The sequence below is a fragment of the Penicillium soppii genome (assembly GCF_028829465.1).
Source record: "Penicillium soppii strain IBT 18220 chromosome Unknown utg000005l, whole genome shotgun sequence".
In the NCBI taxonomy this organism is placed as follows: domain Eukaryota; kingdom Fungi; phylum Ascomycota; class Eurotiomycetes; order Eurotiales; family Aspergillaceae; genus Penicillium; species Penicillium soppii.
The window spans coordinates 596,316-618,334 of record NW_026643235.1 but is presented as its reverse complement, the minus strand read 5'-3'; the positions used below and the strand labels follow the sequence as shown (position 1 = coordinate 618,334).

Here is a 22,019-nt window from a genome sequence, read left to right as displayed (position 1 = left end):
GATTTGGATCTCGAGTATATCTTATTTCTCCGGGAACGTGTCCAAAAAAGAAACAAAGTACCCTTTACAAGGGTAATAGGGTTAAGGATTAAGGACCAACTATAAAGCAAGAATGCGATTTTGATTGTCTCACCTCAAACCGGGGGATCGGGAGGTGGGACACGAAACACATGGAGAGATATTCATAGATCGAGTGGCCAAATCAAACTTCGCCCCTTTGAAAGTGCCGCGGAATGGGGAAAAAGAAAAAAGAGAAAAAAGAGAAGGCGTAATGAGACACCTTTAGGTCAACAACTAATCAGATATATCTAAAGGGAAAGCTCAGACGACCGGCGTAGTTTGGTCACACCAACCTTGGGAATTCCCGGGTCTAGATTTGTCGATATATCGATATATAGGGGATAGATACTACATATTACCTATATATATTAGATGTACATTATACGGTGTACATGTGAAAGAAACATGCATATAAATATATCTATCTACCTTTATGACCCGAAATTCTATATGCCATTAACTTTTTTTTGTCGTTGTTTTGTTGGCAACTGTGAAGTCATCATAATACGTGGATTGAGTCTCGATCTATCGATCGTCAATTTTTATTCTCGCCTTGTTCGCCCTGCTCTTCCCAGGACGATTTAAACTTCGACTCATCGGGCACGAATCTGAAAAGTGAAGACCCGAGAAAAAGGGACAAACATCCTAAAAGAGATCTCGGAGAAAAGAGAAGAAGAAGAAGAGAAAGTGTTCACTAGAAAAAAGTCGGAAGAGGTGAGTGATTGAGAGATATTTCTTCCCTATTCCTTGTAACTCCGACAGTGTGGATACTCTTTTCCTTAGCTGCAGCATCTGCAATCCACACCGTCATTCCTTTAAAAACCTCTTGATGATTTGATATAATATTTTCATCCTCCTCTCTCTTTCTTTCTCTTTTGTTTCTTTCTAATTATTATAACTTATTTGCAAAGGTTCGAGATTTTGCATTCCGAGAAGCCAAAAAAAAGCTGGAAGAAAAAAAAGGGAAGAAAAAAGAGAGTCGTTTAACCAGTAAGAGGAATTTGATATAATTTGTGAACTATTTCTGTTTTTTTTTTCCTATACTGTTTCTTTTCTTTTTCTCATCCTCTTTGCATCTATTGGAATCATTCGAATCATCATAATTTACTATTTGGTTCCCCCCTCTCAAGCTTCAAATCCACGTGGAAAACTTGTTGAGGTTTCTCCCCGCGTCACATTATCCCCATTCCTCGCGTCGATCCTTCGCCATACCCGTCCAGTCCTTTCCGATCCGAACCCGGCTTCTACCTTTTCCCTCCACATATCTCTGTCATGGTGGTTTAAACGGTCTCTTCCATATTCTTTCGTTGGCAATGGATTCTCATGCAGCCATCGAGCTGCTGGAGTACTTGCGCACTGGTTACCCAATTCTTCTTCTACTCCTCTTTGTTGTGACCTTCATAGCCAATACTGTCGTCACTGCGAAGAAAGCTCGCAAAAGTGATGCTCAGCGCTTCGGTCCTGGCGGCAGATTACTACCTCAACGATCTAGAGATGTCCCTTCCAAGCCACAAGAGTTCTCCCGGAACGTTAAACGACTTTTCATCTGGCTCTCCGTGGCCATTGCTTTCACTTTCATTGCCGATGCAACTATCTATATCCTACATGTTATGACCGCCAGGTCAGAGAATTGGTGGCGAGGCCAGTCTTCAGTGGTATGTCTTATAGATTGCCGGGAAGTTTCCGTTGAGCAGTGGCTAATGGTCATTTCTGTGAAAGGTCTACATCGTCGGCTCCTTCTTCGTTTATGCAGTGCTGCTCATGGCATTGCTAGACACATCTCCCTCTCCTACTATCGCTCAATTCGTCTGTTGGTCGGTCGCCATCCCGATCGAAGTGGTTATTGTTAGCACGTCTTTCTCGCTCTATACCTCGGCTCACCATGAGCCAATGGTTGGAAACCCGGAGGGCGGCCGGATTCGCAAGAATATCACAATTTGGGAATCCCTGGAAATGGTTTCCAATTGTCTGCGTATTCTGATTCTGTTCGCTTTGGTGATTCTCTATATTTGCCAAATCATGAGCATGAAGAGTCACGAAAAGGCCAACCAACGGGCGAATGAAGCCACAGAAGCCACAGGACTCCTGGATTCTGCTAGAGCCGAAACTGGCAATGGCCACGGCCATGCAAACGGCAACGGAAACGGCAACGGCACGAACGGTCAGACTTACGGCTCAACAAATGGTGCCCCCAAAACCCAGACCTCCAAGCCCGATCCGTGGGTGCGTCCTACTACGATGCCTTCCACCAGCTGGTGGGAATATCTGGCTGGGTACTCACTCTTCTTCCCATACCTGTGGCCATCCAAGTCCCGCCGCCTGCAAATTGTTGTCACTTTCTGTTTTGTGCTCCTCATGCTCCAGCGAGTCGTCAACCTTTTGGTACCACACCAAGTGGAAGTCATCACAAAATCTCTTACACAAAATGAAGGCAAGGAATTCCAAGTGCCATGGCTTCAGATTTGCCTCTACATAATTTACCGCTGGTTGCAGGGTAATCAGGGCTTGCTCAGCTCTCTGCGCTCTAGCCTCTGGATTCCCGTGAGTCAGTATTCTTACATGGAACTTTCTACTGCCGCATTTGAGCATGTGCACGGTCTCAGCTTGGATTTCCATCTCGGCAAAAAGACAGGTGAAGTCCTGTCTGCGTTGAGTAAGGGCAGCTCGATCAACACGTTCCTCGAACAGGTCACATTCCAGGTGGTTCCAATGCTCGTCGATCTTGTCATTGCGTTTGTATACTTTTTGATTGCATTCGATGCGTACTATGCTTTGGCTGTCGGCATCTCCACATTCGGCTATCTCTATGTCACTATCCGTATGGCCCAATGGAGAGCAGAAATTAGAAGACAAATGGTTAATGCCTCAAGACAGGAGGATGCTGTCAAGTGAGTTTGGAAAGAAGCTACTCGATATCCCCGTGAGTCAATCAGTACTAACATAATTCCCGGTTAGGAACGACTCGATGGTTTCATATGAAACAGTCAAGTATTTCAATGCGGAGCAATATGAATTTAACAGGTACCGTGGCGCCGTGGGTGATTACCAGAAGGCTGAATACCACGTCCTTTTCTCTCTGACACTTCTTAACACCTGTCAAAACACTGTGTTCATGATGGGTCTTTTGGTCATGTGCTTCATCTGCGCATACCAGGTGTCTATCGGTCAACGCTCCGTGGGCAAGTTTGTAAGTCTTTTGACCTACATGGTACAACTTCAGGGTCCACTGAACTTCTTTGGCACCTTCTATCGATCCATCCAGTCGGCATTGATCAATGCCGAGCGCCTCTTGGAGTTGTTCCGTGAGCAGCCAACTGTGGTAGATAGCAGCCACGCTACTACATTGGCGACGTGCAAGGGTGATATCAAGTTCGAGGATGTTGAGTTTGCCTACGATGCACGAAAGCCCGCGTTGAATGGTCTTACATTCCACTGCCAGCCAGGAACGACTACTGCCTTGGTTGGTGAATCTGGCGGAGGAAAGTCTACTGTGTTCCGCCTCTTGTTCCGCTTCTACAACTCCCAGGGCGGCCGTATTCGTATTGATGGGCATGACGTTCAGGACATTACGATTGATTCACTTCGCAAGCATATCGGTGTGGTCCCCCAGGATACTGTACTTTTCAACGAGACTTTGATGTACAACCTGAAGTACGCCAACCAGGGGGTTTCTGACGAAGAGGTTTATGAGGCCTGTCGCGCGGCCAGCATTCATGATAAGATCCTGGCGTTCCCCGATGGCTACAATACCAAGGTTGGAGAGCGTGGTCTGCGACTCAGTGGAGGTGAGAAGCAACGTGTGGCTATTGCCCGCACAATCCTCAAGAACCCTCGTGTCATTCTTTTAGACGAGGCCACCGCCGCCTTGGACACGGACACAGAGGAGCATATCCAGGGAGCCCTCTCCACCCTCTCACGTGGCCGCACTATGCTGGTAATTGCTCACCGTCTCAGCACCATCACCACTGCAGACCGCATTTTGGTTCTGGCAGAAGGTCAAGTGGCCGAAAGCGGCACCCATGAAGAGCTTCTAGCCATGAAGGGTCGCTACGCCAGTATGTGGCGGAAGCAAATCCGCGCCCAAAAGGCCGCAGCAGAAGCACAGGTCCTTCAGGACCGAGCTGAGCGAATCCGCACTGCAACCACCAGTGATGACAGCTCGAGCCAATCAGATGAAGATCGCAAAGTCACTCGTCGATCAAACTAAATCACCATTACCTAGACCGCTAATCTAGGCCCAAAGAATGACTCTTTTTCTATCTTTCACCGTGTGCATATGTTACTTTTTCATACTTTTGTTTCCAGCCGAGAAAAGTTCCGCGAGGCGGTAATGATCGGAGGTACTAGCATGGAATTGGGGTGACCCAGTTCAAGGGTTGAATGCCTCTTGCTTTTTTGTTTTCGGTTCGTTCATTTCCCAGGGTTGTCTCGTTCATTCGTTCTGTTTGGAGTTTTGGGTCTACGACGCGTACGATGTCATCGTCTTTCCTCTTGTCCTTGTTTCATATGAATCCAGGCGCAGAGGGTCAGGTTTGGGACTCCTGCAAAATCAAAATAGATTAATTGCTAGGCTCAATATTAATATAATTTTCAAATCGATATCCGCCTTAAGATTATATAGGCTTATCCATATAGTACATAAGTTATAACTAGTTATAGTTTTTACTTCTAGTTAGTAAACAAAGTAACTTACAAGCCCACAGTTAGTGAGTGTCGATAAGCCAAGGTCCACTCTCTTTGCCAAGACCTGGAGGCGGAAAGCTTTACCTTCACCTCAGTATTGCATCAGGCTCACATCCAAAACTGCCCTGGTCCATGCATGCATTAAATCTGTAACTTCACACTTGAAACCATGCAATCACCATCAACTCAACTCCTCCGCGCGCTGCGCACTTCGTTAGCGCACGCCCAGCGCACCAACCTCACTCGACTTCCCTCCTTCCCATCAACAGCCTCAGCCTCACCATGCCAATCCATCTCATCCCCCAGCGTTATCCTTCCCTCAACACGCCGCAACAATAGCTCAGCAGTCCGACCAACACGCATGATCCCACGTTCTCACTCCCACAAGCCCACCAGCCACGACCGCGGCCCAGAGTCCAAAGAAGACACCCAGACAGACTTCAATGCGCTGAATGTCCTGGGCAACATCCCCGCGCCTACGACTGCCATCGATGCATGCCTCGACTCTGGATTTCATCTCAATAATGGCGTCAAAGTGAGCAACGGCGATGGGGTGTTGCTCGTTGGTGGTGAGGCGTTTGCGTGGCGGCCGTGGAAGGCTGTTGAGGGCGCCGAGAATGATAATACGGCGAGGGACACTATGATCAATTCTAAGGGCCAATTTGAGCTCGATGAGTCTGTTTGGGGGTTGTTGAACCTTGTGTGGCCGAAACCTGGTATGTCTTTTACTTGTTTTTATATCTAGGCTTTGTGCATAAATACTCTCATTCACAATGGGAGCTACTGGGCAAAGTACCAACTAACTAATGTGGTTTTAGATATGCTTATTCTCGGCCTTGGTGGCTCGATGTTCCCGCTTTCACCTGAAACTAAGCGCCATATCAACTCGTTGGGCATTCGGGTCGATATCCTGGATACTCGAAATGCGGCCGCGCAGTTCAATTTGCTCGCCACTGAGCGTGGTGTCACTGAAATTGCTGCTGCCATGATTCCCATCGGGTGGAAAGCTAGGCCTCTCTAGGCTTTCATTTGTTTTGATGATATGTACAATATAAAAAGATTTTCCTTATGGGTTCAGCCGATGTAAATTAAGTCAATTCTCCACTCACGTTTTTTGATGTAGTACAGAAAAGTAGATATTCTTCAGATATCCTCTCAGGCCTACCTGGGTAAATTTGTCCGATGTATCATGTGAGCCGCCCTGAGCTATCTTATCACCTGCGCCTCAGGGTCCACTTGGGCGGCAACTCAAGATCGCAGCCGAAGATCGTGACCCTTGGATCTCTCCACAATCTCTCCTCACCGCAGTTCATTCGATTCATACAACATATATCTTGACCCTATACCGTCTTCACAGCCATGGCAGGGGAAGAGCCACTTTTGGCTCCCCGCCCATCCTCCGACGGCTCGTCGATTCGAAACGAAGAGGAGGAATACGCCCTCCTGACCGGCGAGCGGACTGCTCCCCGGGCCGAGAAACAACGGAGCTGGAAGTTCTGGCGGGAGATCGGACTGTTTGCCTGGGCCCTGCTTGCTACAACTCTAGTGATTGTGTTGGCCGTGGTCTACCAGCACAAGCCCGTTGAAATCCACGGTCCTAGCCACAACACAAGAAAAATAACCTGGGGCCCTGGCGGCAAGCCGACAGGCAAGCGGAATGTTATTTTCATGGTTTCCGACGGCATGGGACCCACGAGTCTCTCGCTTACCCGGGGTTTCCGACAATACACGGAGAACCTGCCGATCGACGACATTTTGGTTTTGGATCAGCATTACATCGGCACGTCGCGGACACGATCAAGCTCTAGCTTGGTTACTGATTCCGCGGCTGGAGCGACGGCTTTCTCGTGCGGCCGCAAAAGTTATAACTCTGCTATCTCGGTGACTCCTGACCACGCGCCTTGCGGGACTGTGCTTGAGGCAGCTGCGTTGGCTGGCTACAAGACCGGACTGGTTGTGACGACCCGTCTGACGGATGCGACGCCTGCTTGTTTTGCTGCTCATGCTAACCTGCGGAGCTACGAAGACTTGATCGCCGCCCAGGAGGTCGGAGAACATCCTCTTGGCCGGGTGGTGGATCTCATGCTTGGTGGTGGACGGTGCCATTTCCTGCCCAACTCGCAGCAAGGAAGCTGTCGGGGTGATAATCGCGATATGATTGATGTTGCTGCTAAAAACGGTTTTGGTTATATCGATGATCGTGCTGGCTTCGATAGCCTCAGGGGCGGAGACAATGTCAGTCTGCCTCTCCTTGGTCTTTTCGCCAACGGAGATATCCCATATGAGATCGACCGCCGTACTCAGAATGATGTCTACCCATCTTTGGAAGAAATGGCCCGCACTGCACTGAAGGCCTTGAGCAAGGCTACCGAGGACAGCGAGCAAGGTTTCTTCATTATGATCGAGGGCTCTCGTATTGATCATGCCGGCCACGGTAATGATCCTGCTGCGCAGGTGCACGAGGTTTTGGCGTATGACAGGGCATTTGCTGCTGCGTTGGAGTTTTTGGAGAATGACTCTACTCCAGGTGTGATTGTCAGCACGTCTGACCACGAGACCGGTGGATTGGCCGCTGCGCGCCAGCTGCACAAGTCTTACCCCGAGTATTTGTGGCTTCCAGGTGTCTTAGAAAAGGCAAGCCACTCTGGTGAATACCTTGCAGTCCAGTTGAACGAGTATCTTTCCGGATCAGGCAAGGACGAGAAGGATTCGGCCAAAGAATCGTGGGTTCGGAAGAATCTTATCGAGAACGGCCTTGGCATCGATGATTCTACAGATGCTGAGGTCAAGGCTCTGCTCTACCCAGATCCAGGAGTCGGCCCGTCCTACGTGTTCGCTGATATGATCAGCCGCCGTGCCCAGGTTGGTTGGAGTACTCATGGACATTCCGGTAAGGCATCCCTTGCCATTACTTTGTTATAACATGCTAATTTCGATGTAGGCGTCGACGTCAACATTTATGCTTCCTCTTCCAAGGATGCTTGGCCGTTGGTCGGTAACAACGAGAACACCGATGTCGGTGCTTTCCTCGCGGATTACCTCGATCTTGATGTCAACAACGTCACAAAAATGCTTCGGGATACCAAGACTGGCATCTTCCAATCATTTGACTGGATGGGCGATCGTCTTGGCTTGAATTTCCATTCTGATGGATTGGATGCCTACCACGGAGACTTCAGAAAGCGATCTGTTGACGACTGTGGATGCGGTGCTACTCACTGATGTATGGCAAGGTCACACTTAAATATGCCTTCGGCCTTTAAATATTGCAGGTGTTTTGTATCATGACTCCGGCGTGCATTTCGGGATTTCTTATCAACATTCATATTTTTTTTCGTTTAAACTACATAGTTCAGGTGTTCTCCAGCTGAACCCGAAGCCGGAATGTATTTTGAGTTTTATCATCCAACATTAATCGTGCAACCTAAAGGCTAGATGAATTAATTGTCATGAACATCAATATAAGCATCATCCCTACACTAACACTAACACGGGTCCCCCATCACAACCCATGTTTCTCACAGAATGGACACAACTCCAACAAATCAACCACCCACTGCACAACATTGGTTTCTAAGATTTCTTCGCGCCATTGTCCATCCAGACCAAGATACCCAGTTGATCCTACTGGGAAGGTATACGGCTCACAGGCAGGACAAAAAGGGTCGAATGGCAAGGCATATATGGCACTCTGGTCTGGATCATTTATCCGATTCAGTTCATGCAGAACCTCACGGCAGAAGAGGTAGAGCTCGAAGCATATGTGTTTGCACTGGTACTGGGTTTCTACAAATAGACACATGCTTTGGGAGGGTGAGTGGCGGTAGTATGGATTGAACGTTTTCGTTGTTTGTCTCGGGGATTTGCCTGTATGTGATTATTTGTTGATATAGATCGAGGTATTTACCATGTTGGTTGTCATACCTTATGTTGTTGGGCTCATGGGGTTGTTTCTTGTTGGCGGTATATTCTTGGAATAGGCTTGCTAGTGGGATGATTTGATTTTGATGACTGTGGTTTAATCAAACTGGAGACAGAGGTGAGATAACTTCTTTGTAGTGTGGTAGATGGGCTGAGAAATGGCTAGAGATTGGGATGCTAGAGATATCTATATGAAGGGTCGCCATTGCGCAATGATAAACACTTAGGTGGTGATAGTAAACAAGAGTTAAAGTGACCCAATACAAGGCATTGTATGCGACTATCCTATCCACTCATCGCAGATGATTATCTTCTAAAAGGGGAAGACAATGGTTACCTCGGTACTACTAGCGCTGTTCCTTTACTTCAGTTCACTTCTAAGGTTGCTTTGCCGACAGTCAAGGCCAGCGAGAATGAAACTCCTCAGATGAAAGTCAGCATAGTGAAAGAAAGAAGAAAGTGGTTGTATTCAGAGCGGGTTGAATAAAGGAGAGCTTGCATTTATACAAATTGGAAATCGCCGCAGATACGAAATGTCCACTTTGCCCTAAATGCACCATGCTTCCAATTTTACACTCTTCACCAAAATGACGGCATATCCCCTACCATCTATGCACCTTAGCAAAAGCCCTAATTCCACTAGTTTGCCTGGAGATCAACCAGTCGCTCGAAATTCATGAGCCAAAGAGAGAGTCCAAAGAATGTTCAAAGAAGACCTGAAAAAAGACGAACAGAAAGAGAGAAGAGAAATGTGGATATTTCTTAGGCTGTGCTAATTCTAGGCTTCAAGCTGACATTTAATACAATGCATTGATATAAAAGAGCTCATTCACACTTGCGGCATTACCAAACCCTAAAGAAAGAATACAACCATGTCATGTGAGTAGCCTTCTGGCTATTTGCTACACCACTCCCTGAGTCAATTTACTTACTGTGCAATCCGCTGTCATACAACTACATACCTGCACATACACACTTACACAGCTTCATTACTGAAGCAAACGTATCCTCGAATCTCTCGAACACACATCGCAGAAGACAACCTCTAACCATCCAATCGATAGGCAGGACCAAACACCCCAAAGAAAACAGAACGCTCACTATGTCACTAGACGAGTGGCTCGAGGAGCCAGGAAATGAGCAGCTCCTGAGTGAGCACAACGAAGTCCTCGAAAGAGCAAAGATACACGAGGGCAACCGGCCCGAAAAAGGCTCTCGACGCAGACTCCTGAGACGCTTGGAATCCGAACAGAAGAGACACGAGTATCGGATTCGTCGAAAGAAAACAGAAGTGTTGTTTACGCCGCCCATGTATCCGCCTTGCACGATTTCCATCTATGACTTGAAGAAGACCATGATCAAAGACCTGCGTTGCGAGATTCGCAGCCTGAACTCTTATATTCTCGCCAGAACGGTTAACCCCGCAGTCAAGATGGATGCTGTGGTGGCGCTAGTGGAAGATGAAGAGGGGAATGTTGTTTTAATGCGGATCTTGCATGAATGGCTTCTTTATCATGGTAGCCGTCTTGATGAAAATATGGTTTTGCTTGTGAAGCAGCCGTGTTTGCAGTGGATTTCAGACAAGGAATACGAAATCAAGATTGATCATGTTTCTGATATCGTGATTATTCCGCTGTTTGATGGGCGGGTTCCCTTGTCCTGGAGAGATGAAAGCCTGAACGATATTTCAGAATGGTCATATGATAATTGGGCAAAGATTGGCGACGAAGCTTCCAAGAAGGGCGAACATCGCTTTGCCGTTGAATGGTATGGAACTCGGAGACATTACCGGAGACGCAAAAGATCTGACCATGATAGGTATACGAAAGCCTTGGAGTGCTCCCCGCCTGCCGATATTGCTGCTCTTCTTTTATTCTCTCGTTCCGATGGGTACTTCCAGACTCACCAGTATGAAACAGCTCTGCGTGATCTCGAAAAAGCCACCGGATGCCTAGAGATATCAGAGCACCTCCTGCGCCGCAAAGCACAGGTCTTGTACCATCTCCAGCAGTATCAAGAGTGCTGCGAAGCATACAACGAGCTTCTGAACAATCACCCAGGCCGTCAATCCGACAACGATCGCCTGAACGATGCCATTGCCCGTCTTGCAGAGCAACAGCACGGCAGCTACAACTTCAAGAAAATGCAAGACAACGCAATCCACAGCAGAACACTCCTGCTAGACCACGCAACATACCAGGGCCCAGTAGTCCTGGGCGAAAGCAAAATGCACGGTCGAGGCCTCTTCACCACAAAAGCAGTCAAAGCAGGCGACCTCCTCCTCTGCGAGAAAGCCTTCTCCTACACCTTCAGCGCGAAAGACACCAGCAGCACCATCCAAGTCAACCCAGAAACGAAATTCGTCGCCCGTGGCTCCACCATCGACCTCACAACAGCAACAATAACCAAGCTGCAAGCATACCCCTCCAAAATCCCCCAACTAACAGCCCTCCACCGCGGCACCTTCCCAGAAGCCATAACAATCGACAAAGCCAACAACCCACTCATAGACACGTAAGTCCCTTCCCTCCCCACCCGGCCCTCCATCCAACAACGCCAAACTAACACTCCCACTCAGCTTCCTCCTCTCCCAGATTACAACCCTCAACAGCTTCGGCAGCCCAATGACCTCCCAAGCGCTGCATGCGCACGCACCCGCACACAGAAGAACAATGGCGAAGTTCGCCTGCTGCGGGATATGGCCGTTGGCATCGTTCATCAACCACGCATGCGACAGCAACACGCGCCGCGCCTTCATCGGCAATATGATGATTGTAAGAGCGACGGCGGATCTGCCTGCTGGCGCGGTGCTGACATGGTGGTATAAGTTCCCGTCGAAGGAGGGCGTTAAGGATACCGCGCACTGGGGGTTCGAGTGTGGGTGTGCTTTGTGTGCTGATGTTAGAAATAAGGAACGGTGGGTGCTTAAGATGAGGGGTTTGTTGCGGGGGCAGATTTGGGGGTTTGTGAATGGGGATGCGTCGCTTGAGAGGGGGCTGATGATTGAGAGGATTGGGGATTTGGAGGAGCTTTATAACAGGGGCCGGGGGGTGAGGTTTGGGGTTTGGGATTTGTGTTTTGCTGTTGCGAGGTTGTTTTTGAGGGGTGGGGAGGAGGAGAAGGCGGTGGAGTTTGTAGTTGATGGGGTTTGGCCGAGGGGGGGAGGAGGTTGTTGTTAGAGAGTGGGGGGTTGTGGTTGATGAGGTGGTTGATGCTTGGGTGGTGCTTTATCTTGCCTTTTCGAAGGTTGCGCCTAGGTTGGCGGGGATGGCGGATCGGTATGCGAGGTTGAATTACTTGGTTTGCGTGGGGGAGGCGGATTCGTTTGATGAAGTTTATGGGAAGAGGTCGGGCAGGCCTTATGGTCCTGTTAATGAGGCTTAAAGAGGACTTAGGGCTAGGTGGATCCGTGGCTGCAAATAGAACTTTGCGAGATATCAAGTTATTAGAATGGCACTTTATGTTTTCCAGGATAGTACACTGTAACAATAAGCAGTTACGTTTGATTGCAATAAAGAGAATAACATTAACCCACATATAGTACGGAAAGGTTTGTAGCTATCTCCAGTGGTACACAACCAGGCCATAATCGGCCACGCAGAACAGGGATATATAACGAACCCGCAAGGGCGAATGCACAATTAGGACTCATAGGAAGACGTGGAAGAAAATACAAGGATCAAAGTAATTCATTAGGTGATTTGTTCAAGGTTCAGTCAAGAGACAGACACAAAACAAGTTGCATAGGCAACAGAAAAATGTACTCAATGCGGTGCAGTGAAGCATGGCAAGAAGGAAGAAAACAAGAATATACGAGGTCGACAATATGTATCAAATCGATGTACATTTACAGCGTCACGAGGACAACAAGGGCCACCAGGACACCGAAGAGCGAGCCACGGAGAACGCGCTCGTTCTGTCCGGCAGCACCGCTGTCCTTGGTGGTAGCACCCTGGCTGAAACCAGTGGAGGTGGTAGACTGGGCGTCGTTGCTGGTAGAAGTACCAGTGGTAGAGCCAGAGGCCTCGGTAGTGCTGTTGGAAGCCATGCCGCCGGAGCCACCGTTGGAGGAGGGGATGCTGTTAGCCGCAGTGGTGGTGGAAGAGCCGCTGGAAGAGGCAGACTTGGCGCCGAGATCCATGTCGAGGCCAGTAGCACCGAGGGAAGCGAGAACGGTGGAGTTGTTGGTGATCTCGATGTCGGATTCCATGGCGGCGGAGTTGGTGTAAAGGTAAGCCTTCTTGCCGTTGTTCTTGGCATCGGAAGGAGGGTCGTAGCACTGGACGCTGACCTCGCCAACGGTGGCGAAGTCGTAGCCGACGTTCTTGATGTCCTCGCTGTTCCAGTCGATTTCACCGCCAGCCCAGTCGATGGTGCCCTGGGCGTTAGAGGCCTGGCCGGCGGGCCAGAGAGACATCTGCAGGCGGGACGGGGTCTGGGGGAACTGGTACTGCTTGGAGGTGGCGTTGTAGGTGTCGGACTTCTTCAGGGTGCGCTGGACGGAGCCATCGACGATCCAGTCGACCTTCTCGGGGGTCCAGTCGATCTCGTAAGTGTGCCAATCGTCGAAGGTGTCACCACCATCCACGGAGATGTTGCCGCTGTTGTGCCCTGGTTGATGGTCAGTATTGGATGTTCTCAGTTGTGGTCGGGTCACTCTTGTTTTCAACTTACAGTCAAGGACACCCTGCCAGTAGTAGTTGGTCTGGACGTTGGTCAAGTCGGCACCGACCCACTCGTAGTCGATCTCATCCTTGACATCGGACAGCAGAATGAAAGCAGTCACGACACCCTTGCCGCGGGAGCTCTTAATCTTTCCAGAGACCTTGCCGTACCAGATGTAGTGGTTGTTGGCGAAAAGAGTACCGACACTCTTGGCGGGCATGGTCATGATCAAGTTGCCATCCTCGGTCTTGGGCTTTCCGGAGTAAGTCCAGTCGGCGGCGGAAGCGTTACCGAGGTACTTGTCCTGGGAGACAGCGTTGTCGAGGTTCTCCCAGGTGTAAGTCTTGCTCTCACAGACGGGCATGGGGGCACACGAGTCGAGAGAGAAAGAAGCGAGAGGGTCGCAACCACCGAGACAGTAGGCACCGGTACCACACTCACCATATTCTATGCGCATTGATTAGTTGGGGATAGTCAATTGAGGGACATGCGATCCTCAACTCACGGGAGCAACAGGGGTAAGTCTCATCCTTACACTGGCTGCTGGTGCTGCAGGACTGAGCAGCAAGAGCGGTCGCTGACAGCGAAGCCAGGATCAAAGGTGTCACAAAACGAACCATGATTAATGTATGGTATGTACAACGGGAAATGAAAGAATATCGAAGAATTTGAATCCAAGCCACAGGAACGAGGGAAGTGTGGGGTTTGATATATATGTATAAAAAAGGGGGGTATATAATAGATACGGTGAACGAGAGGAAGCAAGTGAAGAATAACCTTTTCTATCACTGCAGGAGAGGGAAACAGAACGAATGCAGTTTTCTCTGGAAATCAAAAAAATCAAAAGGAAGACTGAGAACGGGGGGGCGAATAGTTTATTAATATAATTCTCCCAAGGATAGATAACTAGGTACCTCCAGGGCTAGTATCATAATGAAAACGTGAAAATGCCAATCAAATAACCAAGGAAAATCAGAGGGATTTAGATGGCCTAACCCAATCAGGGGCCACTCCGTCAGGGTCATTAAAAGGGTTCATGACAAAGAAGGTCAAGGGTCTCTTTTTGTGTTTTTTTTGTGGGGAATTCTGTCTGTGCGGTGACCTGTGCTATACAATACTGTAAGGTTTCTTGTGGTATGAATATCAAAATGCCAGGGCTATCTACAATAATAAATCCCTAGAAACATCATACAATATGTGATACCCTTCTCAAAATAAGCCAAGCTTATAAGTTCAATCTAATCCACTTAGTCTAATTAGCCAAATTAATCAAAGACAAAAAAAAAAAAGACTCAAGTCCAAGCGTTAAACCGTTAAAAGTGAGACATCCCCCAGGTGTTTGTGATAACTGGTATTTATGGTATTATTACACCCTAGGCTAGTTCACGGGGGTATATAATACATCGTCAGTCGCACTTGCCTATCCTGCCGAGTCGATCTGCGGAGAGAGAGCTTCCTAATCAAGTTGATCGACATGCCATGTCTATTTGCTGTTTAGCTGCATTACAATATTCTATCTACTTTGTATGTCGCTCAATGTTTTTGTTCATTGTGATGTGTTTATACTTTATGACAATGAATCGGATGATACCCCCTCCACTGGAACCAAACCCCATCACGAAGCTAGTATTCCTAGTTAAAAAAAGAAGAACAAATGAGACTGGCCAACAAAGAAATCAGCCCCAAATTTCGAGCTAATTCAATTTACGCGAGGCTCTACTCATTAGGCTACCAAATGAGCTTCCAAATCGCCCCCCAAAAAACCACACTAACCCCAATTTTCTCGGCGCTCGGCCTCGGCACCAAACACCCGTATTCCACAGTACAACCAACGTACGGAGTCCGGAGGAAAGCTCAACTTCGCCTCCAAATGTGAATCCCTGGTCGCTATGCACCGCATGTACTGTGCACCGCTTCCTTGGCCTACACCGTAAAATATTCTTTGTCCCTGAACTCATTGCTCAGTGAACTTGCATTTTCTCTCCAGATCGTGACTGCCCAAAGAAATGGACTTCTTCAGATGGATTTCGAGTCCTCGACTAAAGTGCAGTATCCCCCTCAATCATGACAGAAATCTGCCATAGCTAGAAAACCCTCGATCCTAGCGCACCTAGAAATATGGAAGACTTATCAGGGGTAGATTTTCTGCTTACCTCTCCTATTGTGATCGGGGCCGAAGAGCCTACTATCATTTCGGTGATAAATTCATTAAACGAGGTCGTCGGCTGAGCGAATACACACCCACCATTCGAGGCACGAAGCACATCCCCCGACTAGGAAAGGAGCGACTCCAAAATGAGGCGGCAATGTTGCGCTTCATTCGACGCTCTACCAATATCCCTTTTCAACACTGTACGGAGCTTTGGAAGTTGACGGCTCGTTCATGTTGGCTCAGAGCACGTCGACGGCGTACCCCTGTCGGATTTATCGGACGATCAAAAAGACATTGTTCGTACTGAAGTCGAGCACTACCTAACCATCTTCCGTGGGCTCAAATTGAAACTATCAGTGGTCCTTCGCGGATAGTGCTCCCGCTCTATCTAGTGATGCGGCTCTCAGACACGAATGCATGGCCACGAAAAGGGTTCAAAGATAGGGAGGAATATGTCTTCTGCCATAATGATCTTGCCCAGCATAACATCATTGTCGATCCTGGAACACTGAGAATACGGGCTATTGTCGACTGGGAGTACGCCGAATTCTTTCCTGAAAACTTTAAGTGGGCTTTTTACAAAAAAAAGGTCCATTGATAGCGCTAGAGGATGAGCAGGACGACGCCGCAGAGTCGCTGCTGTTTATGGAGTCTGCCCGAATAAAAAGAGAAAGAAGTAATCGATCATTGGGCTGGTGGGAGTACGAAGTTCATGTAGGTTGATACTAGTTATTCTGTTAACTAAGAAAACTTTTAATATTATAAATAGAAGTAAGATCAATTTAACGAAAATAACCGGCGGCCTGGCGAAGTCTTAAAAAAAAAATTATATCTATTGGTTAGGCGTCGGTTTTAATGATACACCTGTACAGTAAACCAACAAACCTATAAGGAACGGTAATCAAAAGTACTCCAACCTTATCCAAGCTAGTTCCCAACCAGTCAGCAGTGGCCAGTGGACACACCAAGCACTGGGCAGGTCCGCAGATCACTAGCGCTGAGCACGGAGATCTTGGGTTCCGGCCATGCAGGCGGTATTAAGGGGTGATAACGGATAAGCGTGGCCACATTACAGACAGTGTACGGAGTGTTACGTATAAGTTGTCTATGTACTTTTTGTATTCCGTAGGGTAGGCGACTTAGCAACCGAACGCGGGTTTGGTATTCTTCTAGAAGGAATGTGCGATCGGCTGATATACGTAGGTGGTGAATCTGGTTACCGTTAACGCCTAGGAATGTGTCACGGTGGAATGCAAGGGGGAATTGTTCATTGGTTGCGTTCGTTGATAAACTGGTTTTCGGTAAACTTTGCATTGTGTGACGAATGACGGTCTGATAAGAAATATGCAAGGTACGTTCTCTTCTTTGGATTCTGACGTGGCTCATTGATGCTGAATCACTGTGAGCTTGTTTACGTGCCTTTTCTGGGTTAGCTCCGTGCCCAACCTACTACATACAATACCAACAGCTGATACAGATCAACAAACAAACTTCTTAGGTGGTTACTCTATAGGCCTAAAGAGTAATTGTTTGCTTGTCCCTATTACCCTAGAATAGCCTTGTATTTAGGGTTAAATATAGAGCCCGCTATATCCAATATCATACTTGCTGGTCTATATCCTTTGTATATTGTAGGGCTATCAAAGAAATACTTCCTGGATCATACGACCATTGATTGGTATGAAATCAGGGCCCAAAATCCTATGTAAGAAAACATAACAAAGCAGAAAATAACAACAAACATGAGCAGACAGTAAGATGCAGGTTGGATCGAGTGAGTTCTGCAAAGCTTGAAAGATGTCGAGAGAGAAAGAGAAAGAGAGCAGAAGATCTGCAATTATCCTCACCTAGCTTGTTTGTAGAATTAAGCCTAATGTAGGTTGGGGAAAGAAAAGAACGAACAGAGAGAACGGCTAGCTAGAAATCAACAGTCTCAATGCTTGACGAGTATGATATCTGAAGACTGCCTAGCGCAGCAATCTCTGAAACGGGAAATATCCCGTAAACAATGTGGTTCAAGAGAGTAAATAACGTGAGACGATCACCATTGATGGTATAAGATGGACATAGAGAGAAGAAGTCCAGGCCATGGGATACGCATAGAATCCGAAGACCAATCAGAGAGAGGATGCTGAGGGCATAAGATATAAGACTAGAGTTGATCATGCTTGGCTGGGAAGAGGTGGTTGGGGTATATGAAATTAGGAGAGTGTTGTTTCGTTGGTTTTTAGCGATTTAGATTTCTGAAGACGGTACCCAATTACCAAGACAGGAGGAATGGTTCTCAATTCCAAGATGAAGAGTTCGGTAAGCACGAAGGAAGTTGCAACACTAAGAAGTAGAGCCGTGTTGAATCAAGAGGATAGGCACAAGAAGAAGATTGGGGACCTGTAAGATGGAGTGTAGTATCTCTTTCACTCTATGAGCTTGTAGGGTATATCAAGGCAACTGCAATTCCAACAAGCAGAGAGGGTGTATACAACGATAAAGATTACCGTATTACTAGACGGAGTATAAGAACTTGTTGAACCCTTTGTGCTTCCCTTATTGAACTTCAAGACGTAGCGTCAAAAGACCTGAAACAAGGCCCCATGAATAGCGACAAAGGACAAAGAAACAGAAAGATAGCACAAAGACTATTTGGAAGTTCCTCAGATTGAGAGTTGGATACACGAAAAGAGAGCATAATTTAGAATACAATAGAAAAAACCTGAATCCCAGACCAAACAGATGTGCAACATTATCTCGTCAATAGAAACAGAAAACAAGAAAACAAGAACAAGAAACCCAAGCCCAGAATTAAGGAATAGAAGAAAAAAAACCTCATGAAAGTCATATATGCCTTCAGTCTGTGAACTCCGGCCATGCACGACCTGCCCGCGGGCTAGAGAGCCGAACCCCCCACAAAAACACAAAACAAAAACCAGCAGACGCAAAACGAACGTAATCCAACGTGAAAGAAATTTGTCCTGATCCGAACGCCATCGATTCACCATGGTAAAGCAGAACTAGATAAGATGAGCTGGGATCAAAATGAAAGGGGACCCGGTGAAACATACATTATGTGCCAATAAATGTATTATGCGAGTTGGAGAAGCAGGCATCAGCCATCCAGGTTGGAGTGAGGCTCCAAAGCCGGAGGCTTGTTTTCCCGAATTGCTGAGCATTGAATCAATGCTCATCAGCGAACTTTCTTGTTAGGAGCAACAGTCTTGAACTCGACTCTGGGCTGGTACCGAATCGCACCGCCGTCTTCGAGCCAGGGACCGAGATTCTTGCATTGACTGACGTCGAAAATTTTGAGCTGGTGGCAGCCTTCTGATACCGCTTCGACGCCGGTGCCGGTGACGCGCACGCAGCCGCGTACCGATAGATGCTCGAGTGAGAGGAGGTGAAGACCGATGCTTCTTAGAGAGGGGTCGGAGATTGCAGAGCCGCAGAATGCCATGTTGAGATATTTCAGTTTGGAGCATTGAAGAGCCAGAACTTCCGTGGCTGTGTCGGATAATGCGCAGCAGAATGTCTGTTGTTTGTTAGAGCTGGGACTGTGGGGAGTTGGCAGAGTTGACTTACCAAATCTAATTCCTCTAGGTTCTTGGCTGCGTTGGTGAGGTGCACAATGGCCTGGTCGGTCAAATAAGTGCAGTCTGCCAAGCAGAGCTTGCGCAGGTTGGTGAATTGAGTGTTCCCCCAGTATTTGAAGCCTTGGTCGGTGATGGTGGTACAGCGCGTCAAATCCATTTCCTCAATCCGCCCAGCAGCGTGAGATGCAATGTGATGCATGGATCGATCAGTGACGTGTTTGCAATATGAGAGTGTGAGCTTCTTCAGCTTTGGACAGCCGTATACTGTACGTTCTGCTGTCTGGATTGTAGGTTTGATGGATGATTTGTTCTCATTCCTCTGATCGGCAGGCACGACCCACCCGATTATCCGGGCCAAGAGTGTATCTCCGACCTTTCGGCAGTTGCTCAAGTCCACTTCTTCAATATTAGTAGCTTTGCTGGACATGTCGAGGATGGCCGAGGCTGTGACATCCCATACGCTCTTCATCTTCCATACAGTGATATTTGGTGCGCAAGTAGTGGCCAATGCCGTGAAGCCTTCATCGGTGATGTGAAAACAGTTGTTAATATTTACGGACCGGGCTCGATGACCGACAAATGGACAGATAATCTTAGTGAGAACATCATCCGTCATTGTGCGGTTGTAAACACTCAGGTCTAGATCTTGAACCACTTCTGCCGATCTTGTCAAAAGCTCTGACCAATGGGACGACACTGCTCTAATCCGAAGAAGGTGGTGGAGTTCCAAGAATTGGAAAACATTGAGCAGTACACTGTCTGGAAGAACACCATTGGATCCATCTACCCGGGGTCGATCAATCTGGTGTGGCTTCGAGGGGCCGGCAAGTTCGGGAAGGGCCAAATTTGAAGAGCTAGCAGAGCGTGGCTCGGTAGGAGAGGACCGTTGTGTTTCTCCTGATACCTCCTCGGGGGTTAGTGGTGCCACGGAGCCCCGTCGACTCCGCAGCCGCACTTTATCCAGACCCAAGCTGAGGTAAGGATCAGGATCAGATGGCCGTAGCACGGCCTGGTCTTGATCTTCAACAGGAGTAGACTGATGTGGCCCGTCCAGCTCGGTCTCAGTGAGAGTCAGAAGTGGCATTGACCGACGCCGAGACGATGTGATCTTTACCCTGTCGTCAAGAGCGAGATCGCCCATGGAGGTTTGGGGATCTACCTCATCGGACATGACCACGTCACCATCGGCGGCCGCCTGAAGTCTTTCCTGAGCAGTGCGCTCGACTTGGTCTCGCACGCCACTCGGGCATTTCTCCCAAAACTCAGCCAGGACATCACCACCCAGCATCAAACATTCGACGGAAGTCACAGATCGGACTGTAGCGGTCCGGCGGGGTGCCAGGGCCAGACTGACTACCTCGCCAAAATACTGGCCCTGCTTGAGCCTCGCTCTGACTTCCACCCCTGACCGATCTAACCCGTTGGATCGATTGTTCGAAGCTGAGTGGTTCATCTCCGGCTTCTCGGTGAGGACTTCCACCTCGCCGCGCACGATGAAATAGAGCTCGCGGCCTTGGGAGTCTTGTTTTATGATGTCGGTGAATGGAGGGAAAGATCGTGGTTGGGCGTTGAGACCGAGGAAATGGAGGATATCGGCGGGTAGCCCAGAGAACAGTGGTAGCTCTTTGAGTAGGAGGCGGACATTAACCAATCCATTTGCCAATGCGCTGGAGCCATCCCGCCGGCCGGGGCTCGGTGACTTCCGCTTTTTGTACACGGAATTGGTACTTAGGTCCTCGTCCTCTAGGACAGCTAGATCTTTCGAGAAGCTTTCGCGCAGTCGTTTCGAACCTCTTCGCGCGGGGCTCGGCGGATCTAATACAGGCGCAGACGTTTCTTTCTTTTTCTTTTCCAAAATCATCAATCGCTCCTGGGCCTCCTCCCGAATAGCTTGTTCAACCTCTGGAAAGCGGGGCAATATATTCCGAAAATCGTCTTTTGTCAGCACGACCAGCATGCATCGCGTCCGGGCTATAATGGTTGCGGTACGAGGCCGGTCCATGAGTAGACCAATCTCGCCGAAGAAGGCACCCGGCTGGAGCTCGGCGTATATACTCTCGCCATCTCGGGAAGTGACCGAGACTGCACCCCGCACCAACCAGTATATGGCCTTTGCCTCATCGCCTTCAGTCAAAATGTAATCATTGGGGGCGTGAAGCTGCGGGCGCAAATGCTGTCCGACTTCGATCAAGAAGGACTCTGGGGTGGCTTGGAATAACGGGAACGATCGCAATCGGTCGATCAATTCTAATGGGAGAGCTTTGATGTGGGAGGAAGCCAAAGGCGAGGGGCGCGCGGGTCGGTTTGGATTTAGGACTGAATCGAAGGAACGGATGAGAGAGACAGTGTCGGACAAGGGCGAAACAGCCTTGGTTGGCCCGCTGGACCTGCCATGACGACGCATTGTGATATTTGAAGAAGATAAGATGGGATCAATTTGTTTCCCATAGGTCAATAAGGCGATGACGTCGACGAAATCCGTGTCGAGCTTCGCGGCATCTTTTTTGACACTTCAATTAGTGCATGGCGGGGTTTACCTAGGTAACAAGCATCTATGGCCTTTTTTATTTGAAAGGGAGGAACAATAGATGAAGAGGAGCTCAAAGGTGAGGGAATCCAAATGTCAAAAGTGGTTTTTCTCCACCGATCACCTGGGATCCTTCGGAAACTCTATGAGAACCTCCACTTTTTATTTTTGTGTTGTGAACAAAAAAATTATTCAAAGAAGTAGCCCAGAGTTGCTTTGGTGGGGAGAATGTCAGCACTTGAGCGGTCAATCAGCGTCCCTTTGAACCTGCATCCGGGATGATCTCTTTACTCTATACTAGAGTTACTATTTATTACTATGAAACAAAGAAAATTTAGGGATCACTGGGCATTTCAATAGGTAATAAGTCTCCCGTTCCTCTCTTATCTTGGAAACGTCATTTTCCAACCTAGGTAGTCATGAATAG

The 22,019-nt window shown here is 48.2% G+C and overlaps 6 protein-coding genes across 6 annotated transcripts; 4 read left to right on the top strand and 2 right to left on the bottom strand.

Annotated features, from left to right (window-relative positions):
* Positions 1–1,373: 1,373 nt before the first annotated feature.
* Positions 1,374–4,267, top strand: hmt1 (putative vacuolar ABC heavy metal transporter (Hmt1); the record flags this gene model as incomplete). The annotated part of the gene is made up of 3 exons (XM_057241180.1): positions 1,374–1,715; positions 1,780–2,948; positions 3,016–4,267. 3 exons carry the CDS (start codon positions 1,374–1,376, stop codon positions 4,265–4,267), a joined length of 2,763 nt encoding a protein of 920 aa, XP_057096539.1.
* A 645-nt stretch (positions 4,268–4,912) lies between these two features.
* N7529_005652 (Mth938-like domain-containing protein) lies at positions 4,913–5,764 on the top strand (the record flags this gene model as incomplete). Its single annotated transcript, XM_057241179.1, has 2 exons — positions 4,913–5,459; positions 5,562–5,764. The coding sequence occupies 2 exons, from the start codon at positions 4,913–4,915 to the stop codon at positions 5,762–5,764; spliced, it is 750 nt and encodes a 249-aa protein (XP_057096538.1).
* A 338-nt stretch (positions 5,765–6,102) lies between these two features.
* On the top strand, positions 6,103–7,965 carry N7529_005651 (alkaline phosphatase; the record flags this gene model as incomplete). The annotated part of the gene is made up of 2 exons (XM_057241178.1): positions 6,103–7,633; positions 7,685–7,965. The coding sequence occupies 2 exons, from the start codon at positions 6,103–6,105 to the stop codon at positions 7,963–7,965; spliced, it is 1,812 nt and encodes a 603-aa protein (XP_057096537.1).
* A 1,801-nt stretch (positions 7,966–9,766) lies between these two features.
* N7529_005650 (uncharacterized protein) lies at positions 9,767–11,182 on the top strand (the record flags this gene model as incomplete). The annotated part of the gene is made up of 1 exon (XM_057241177.1): positions 9,767–11,182. The coding sequence occupies one exon, from the start codon at positions 9,767–9,769 to the stop codon at positions 11,180–11,182; it is 1,416 nt and encodes a 471-aa protein (XP_057096536.1).
* A 1,329-nt stretch (positions 11,183–12,511) lies between these two features.
* Positions 12,512–13,949, bottom strand: utr2 (putative cell wall glucanase (Utr2); the record flags this gene model as incomplete). Its single annotated transcript, XM_057241176.1, has 3 exons — positions 12,512–13,275; positions 13,339–13,776; positions 13,835–13,949. The coding sequence occupies 3 exons, from the start codon at positions 13,947–13,949 to the stop codon at positions 12,512–12,514; spliced, it is 1,317 nt and encodes a 438-aa protein (XP_057096535.1).
* A 4,713-nt stretch (positions 13,950–18,662) lies between these two features.
* On the bottom strand, positions 18,663–21,469 carry N7529_005648 (uncharacterized protein; the record flags this gene model as incomplete). The annotated part of the gene is made up of 2 exons (XM_057241175.1): positions 18,663–19,004; positions 19,055–21,469. The coding sequence occupies 2 exons, from the start codon at positions 21,467–21,469 to the stop codon at positions 18,663–18,665; spliced, it is 2,757 nt and encodes a 918-aa protein (XP_057096534.1).
* Between the last annotated feature and the right edge of the window lie 550 nt (positions 21,470–22,019).